At 33.5% G+C, this 7,047-nt stretch overlaps 1 protein-coding gene across 1 annotated transcript; it reads left to right on the top strand.

Moving 5' to 3' along the window:
- Window positions 3,853-4,794, top strand: LOC102176655 (olfactory receptor 10T2). Its single transcript, XM_005677277.2, has one exon. The coding sequence runs from the start codon at window positions 3,853-3,855 to the stop codon at window positions 4,792-4,794; it is 942 nt and encodes a 313-aa protein (XP_005677334.2).

The raw sequence follows: 7,047 nt of genomic DNA, 5'->3' as shown, positions 1-7,047 counted from the left end.
GTAATCTCTCTATCAGTTACTACCTGAAGAAGAAACTGTTTTCCACCAAGGATCTCAGATTTGAATGCATTTGCACCATAGTTTTTAGTATTATGAAAAAGATTCTATACCAGAGTCAATTTTTCTAACAAAAATATATGCTATTTTTCTTAAAACAAAACAAGCTTTTTACTACTATTGAGTCTGCATATACACATAAATGGAAACATATATACACATATACCATGCCCTATATGAAATTTAAAAACTGAGAAATCCAGCAATAAAAGTAACTAGGGGGCAGGAAAGCTCATCCTCATAGGTTTATTTAAAAAAATAATTGGGGGAATAATAAAAATATTATGAATAATATGGATTATAGTAAAAGAGCAAAGCAATTATTTTGTTTAGAGTCTATTATGTGTTCCAAACTGTGGTGGAGGCAGCAGATCATTTGGGATATATTGTTATGGGTCCCTTTCCCCAAAGAAACAATCTGCAGAGGGATATGATATAGATAAATGGATGATAATTAGATAGATAGATAGAAAATAAGAGATATAAATTACTTCTAAAAATACAAAGGACGGTATCTAACCCATACTCCATATCAGTATGATTTTAAGATCTCTAAGTGTTATGAAGAGAATGAGCATTTATATGTATTCTAGTAGCCAGAGAAGGTGTATTGAAACACATGGGACATGACAGGGATTTGGATATAGAAAACAACAATCTATATAGGTATGTGAAATAGCATGAGAGAAAATATAAAAGCAGTAATATGATTGGGGCCAAGAGTGAAGGCTTCCTTAAATATAACTAAATTCTTATTTGAATTACTGAAAGAGAAGCTGGTGATTTAGCAGGAAATTGAAAACAGTCTGATTCACAAAACTGTGGTAAAATTAAGCAACATCTTGTTTTTTCCTATCTTTGAATCTTTGAATATATTTACCATATCTTTAACTTACCAATTTTCTTATTCCCTTTGTTCTTTTGTTTCATGCTCCTAATCTAAGGCATAGAAATAATAAATTTCAAGTATAAAATTTGATAATTTAAGAACGTTAGGTAATTAAAATTGGACTATTCTAGAAAATTCAGAAATAGTAAAATGAGTTTTACTTAAACAGGCAGCATGAGATCATGCTTTAGTCTCTTGGAAAAAGTGTAGGGCAGATACTCTTCCAGCAAGGTAAAGAATAGATGGCATAAAATGTGATAGGAAGGAAGTGGTTTAAATGTTAGAAGGCATACAGTGATATATGTCAATTATATCTTAATAAAACTGAGAAAAAGAATTTTGAAAATACATAAAAAGTAAATGTAAGGAAATAAAACTACCCATGATTGTCCTACTTCTGGAAATAACACAAGCAATATTTTATTTCCTTCCAACATTCATCTCAATATGCCTATGTATATTTTATATATATGAGAGATGGTATAGAAATAAAATGTGATTCTACTTTAAAATACAAGTTAGAAGACTTGGATTCTGGTACTGGCTCTGTTACTTCAGCATATTATTTATTACTTTTATATTCTATTGAGGTCAAAAAAATTTTAGCCCATGATAAACTAGAAAATATACTACATGCTAGGTATTCAGCTATTAATAAAAACTATTACCTTTGCCTATTAAAAGTTTGTAATCTAGAGAAAGGCAAACATAAGGAGATGAGCTCAACTCCTTACATTGAATGCGGAGATAAAAATGTTCACAGGTCACTCTGCTCAGGAGAGGGTACTTAGTGTCCCTGCATTAGCTACAGAAGGGAGACAAAACACTTGTGCTATCAACTGGGTTGTGAAGGACAAACTGATGTAGCTTACATAAAGCATCTTGTTTTCTGCCATGTCTGATATAAAGGGAACGAGTTATGTTAGCAGGAATGTGGAGCCATCTAACTGAAGGAACCATGGCAGGATGAATAGTGAATGTACCCAGTGAGTCACATCAAACAACTCTTTGTATTTTATAGCCATTAAAGTAGCTAACAAGCTTGATGATGTTGAGTGCTGCAGGTACTAAGTCTGATTTCTCCCGAATTTTTTAACCTGACTCTCAAAATTGAAAATGACTAGGGCTCTGGATGACTTAAGACTACAAGATAATGTGAAATCCCTGAGACAGTCTCTTCTCTTTTCCTTCACCCTAACACTTTTTGGCTATTGAAGACTCAAGGTGCATTACTGTTGCTCCCTTCCTTCCTTCCATTATCCTAGCTTCCGTCTTCCTACTGACTCTATACGTTGTCTATGCTAGTTTGATTATGATGGATACTTGAGCATCAAAGTAGCTGCATTGGTAGAAAAATGAAAAAAAAATGATAGAGAATAAAAAATAGATTAAGATTTTTGAATATGGAAACTTCATAACAGAAATATTTTCAAAATTGTAACAGGGATAGTGCAGTATCAAGAATAGGAGATATGGAAACCAAAGGATACATGTAAACAATGCAAATGACATAAGCCCATGGATGAGGGTATCCACCAAAGTTGCCTAAGAATTTTCTCTTTGTCATTTCAAAAGCCCAGAGTACCATAGTGCTTAACAAGTTAGAAATAAAGATGAAATTAAAATGGATTTTTGTTATTTTATTACAAAATATTGATCATATTTTGCAATAAAATTGTTTACAAGTGATAGCAACATCTCCCTAAATTAAAGCACTTATTATTAAATTACACTATATAAAATTAAATAAAGGCAATGTTTAGTAAGTTCCTGAATTATTATTATTATTATTATTATTATTATTATTATTATTATTTGCTTTCAACAGGCAATTACAACTGCTTTCTTTCATGTTTTAACTGAACTATGAACTGGTAGAAAATTTTCAAGGATGTGATACAGAGAAAGAGTTGAAGAGATGGTGCGTTTCCAGAGGCAAATCTGCCACCACAAAGTGGTTGATCAGTCTCTGAAAACAAAAGTGCCATAAATAGCCTCATTCATAAGGGAATATTAGAAATGAGTTTACTAATCACAGAATGAGAAATCCCCCTTTTTCTTCAATCACCACTCCTATCCCAACTCCTCTAACGTGCCTTCTGACATATCAAATGATGACTTGGATTGTCTGACTGTTCTCAGATAAGAATTGTTGCTGAACTTTAAAAAAATATTAATCCTTAAGCTTGCTTTTATTATCATAGCTGTTCACTGGTTGTATTTTGGTCACTGACTTGTGCTTTCCCTACCTGCCCCCACCCCAGCAGGCCATCTACTGTGACTGCCAGTTATCGGAGGACAGGCGTATTAATAATCTTCTGGGCAAACAGATGTTATAAATGGCATGCTGAATTCAGAAATGTGAATGCTTCTAAAGCAATTGTTTTAAAATAATAGCATTATTTTTGGAAGTAGCAAGGTTTTCCTTTGTTTGGATAGTAGCTAAAAAGAGATGGAAATATTCTAACCTACATAAAAGTGAAGTATATTTAGGATCATCAAATTTTAAAAGCTTATTGTTAAATATTTAGAAAATATATCAGAAAGCAAACACAATCAGCTCTAATATTATTATAAATATGACTTTGTGTCTTGCTTTTCCTCCTGTTATATTAGGAGAATTTTCTAATGTTCTTATGTACTCTTTGGTAATATCACATGGTACCTCTTTCAATCTTTGTATATTTCTATAATATAGCTAATCATTCTCCTATTTTGGAGGATAATATTTTTAAATTATCAAAAGGAATATCTATGCTTAGACAGGTTGAGAGAGAGAGAGATCTTTCAATACTCTAGGTCTGAAAATATAATCCTTAAAGGGAAGGCATTGGGGGAATATTCTTTGTACAAAGATACTTATCATTTTCTCTCTCCAAACTCATTCACAAAAGGAAGTTATTCAGATGCAAGGTTTCAATAAAACCGCTGTGGTTACACAGTTCATCCTGGTGGGGTTTTCTAACCTGGAGGAGCTCCAAGTGCTGCTTTTTGTCACCTTCCTCCTTCTGTACTTGACCATCCTATTGGCCAATGCAACCATTATGACTGTTATCTGCTTCAGCAGGACTTTACACACTCCCATGTACGGTTTCCTATTCATCCTTTCCTTTTCTGAGTCTTGCTACACTTTCGTCATCATCCCTCAGCTGCTGGTCCACTTGCTTTCAACCATCAAGACTATCTCTTTCATAGCCTGTGCCACCCAGCTGTTCTTCTTCCTTGGCTTTGCATGTACCAACTGCTTTCTCATTGCTGTGATGGGATATGATCGCTATGTGGCAATTTGTCACCCCCTGAGGTACACACTTATCATGAACAAAAGGCTAGGTTTGGGGTTGGTATCTCTGTCAACAGTCACAGGTTTCTTTATTGCTTTGGTGGCCACCAATCTCATATGTGGCATGCATTTTTGTGGCCCAAACAGGGTCAACCACTATTTCTGTGACATGGCACCAGTTATTAAGTTAGCCTGCACAGACACTCATGTAAAAGAACTAGCTCTGTTCAGCCTCAGCATCCTGGTAATCATGGTGCCTTTTCTGCTAATTCTCATATCCTATGGCTTCATCGTTAACACCATCCTGAAGATCCCCTCGGCTGAGGGCAAGAGGAAAGCATTTGCCACCTGTGCCTCACACCTCACCGTGGTCTTTGTCCACTATGGCTGTGCCTCCATCATATACCTTCGGCCCAAATCCAAGTCTGCTTCAGACAAAGACCAGTTGGTGGCAGTGACCTACACAGTGGTTACTCCCCTACTTAATCCTCTTGTCTACAGTCTCAGGAACAAGGAGGTGAAGACTGCACTGAAAAGAGTTTTGGGAATACCTGTGGCAACCAAGTGACCTAATGAAACGTTGCAAAATTAACTAGAGAAGTCATAGAAGTCAAAGGCATGAAAATTTCTTTGTCTTTTCATCAGTTCAATCATGATACAGATATTATTTCCAATGACTAAGAACACTGTTGCCTTTTTCTTTTCTCCTATTTCAGAAGAACTGCAAATCAATCTACATGGTAAATTATCTGATGCCTGTTCCTTTTCTTAAAGACGCATGTGGTAAAAAGGGAAAAACATAAAATTTTTTTCAAGGGAAAACACAATACTCAAAATGAAAGTTGGCTAAAGATTGCTTGTCTAGTTAGATAGAGAGAATGGGATGTGAAGTTATTAGAAGCATCCTATCTAGGACACCAGCATTCACCATATAGCACCATGTATCAAGTTCTATGAAAAGTAGAAAAATCAAGATGAATAAATTGATAATTTATGGAGGTGTAAAAGTGAGTAGGTAGAAACATAAAAAATGAAAATAAAATGATGAATCAGATCTATTAAAAGAATTTGAATAAATAATCATGTATACCAAAGGACAAATATTTATTTCTCTGGAAAAAAAAAATGGACTAAACAACTTGAGAAGAAAGAAAAGGAAACTTGAACTAGATTTTAAATGAGGAACAAGAGTTCAATCCAAAGAAAATGGATTTTTCAGTGAAAAAAAAATTGGTTGATGTTATCAACGTTGTAGATTTTCTTCAAAATTTAATACTAGAATTTTTATTCTGTTAGTTAGAAATTAAATATATTTCACTTTTCGTTTGTAGTTTTTCTTTGTTTTTATAATGATTTTTTTTCCAGCGGATTAGTTTTTTTAATAATGAACTTCAGCAATAATAACATCTTTACATTTGCTAATACAGAGGAACATAATACATACTATGGAGAGGCAGAAGTGGCCCTAATATTTCAATTAGCCGACTCTTCGATGGTCATAATGCAAAACTTACATGTATCTAATACTTTATTATAACATTTGAGCAGCAAATACTAAACAATTGATTTTAAATTTCAACTCTATTGATTTCAAGCCATATGATTTGAAATAAAACATTTCAAACTATTGAAACTGATGTGCCCTAAATTTTTTTATCTGGACAACTGAGATTTTTTTTGAGTGAATATGAGGATTATATAATAAGAACAGTGTTTCTTGTTGGGAGAATCAATTGCTCTGAATTAGACCCTTTATCTAGCCCATACTAGAATAAAAATATCCTAATTTGTTAAAATTATAGTGCATCACACAAAGGAAAAACTATGCTATTGTTAATTATGTGACTGTGAAAATTATATACTAATAAGGAAAATGTTCTTATAATGCAAGTTGACCAGCATCCTCTATTCCCTCTATAAGGCATGCTGGCTGATTCCCATGGCACAATAAACACTCATGGCTATTAGTTTCTAGTGTACCTGCTGCATATTTCAGCTCTCACAAGTTAAATCACATATGTTTGTTCTCAAGACCATCTATGATGGTTGTATTCATTATAGTACTTACTCAACTTGAGAAATATAATTTTGTACCATGTAGTTTGGGGAAAAATGATGCAAAAAATGATTATCTATTTCTAATACAAGGTTGAATGTTTTGGAAAGATTAAATATGAGGAAAAATCACAGAATAAAACAAAATCATAAAAATCTAGAATCATTATTTAGATTTTAGATTATTTTGCAAGTGTCTCTAAGTTCCTGTTCATTGAGAGGGTGGGATGATTTGGGAGAATGGCACTGAAACAAGTACAATATCATATAAGAAACGAATCGCCAGTCTAGGTTCAATGCAGGATACAGGATGCTTGGAGCTGGTGCACTGGGATGACCCAGGGAGATGGTATGGGGAGGGAGGTGGGAGGGGGATTCAGGATTGGGAACACGTGTATATCCGTGGCAGATTCATGTTGATGTTTGGCAAAATTAATACAGTATTGTAAAGTAAAATAAAGTTAAAAAAAAAAAACACCTATGGGCTGTCTTATACTAGATGTGCTCTGAAGAACTCCAATCATGTAGTCTATTAATTAAATACCTTAACCCTAAATGAAAATATTTTAAAATATTTATATATTTAAGAATTTTGAATTAAAATTTTAAAATATTTAAGATTAAATTCAACAGTTGAGGTGGGAGACATGTATATAAAAACTACCAAACATTGTTGAAAAATTAAATAAAATTTTAATAAATGAAGAGGTATCTATGTTATGGGTTGGAACACTCAATACCATTAGCTCAGAGCTAACTCTGAGCA

The sequence above is a fragment of the Capra hircus genome, chromosome 3, assembly GCF_001704415.2.
Source record: "Capra hircus breed San Clemente chromosome 3, ASM170441v1, whole genome shotgun sequence".
Classification (NCBI taxonomy): Eukaryota; Metazoa; Chordata; class Mammalia; order Artiodactyla; family Bovidae; genus Capra; species Capra hircus.
The sequence above is the reverse complement of the archived record's forward strand: the minus strand, read 5'-3'. Positions and strand labels throughout refer to the sequence as shown.

Coding starts and splice junctions, on each gene's coding strand:
- LOC102176655 (XM_005677277.2), top strand. CDS start 3,853: ATGCAAGGTTTCAATAAAACCGCTGTGGTTACACAGTTCATCCTGGTG.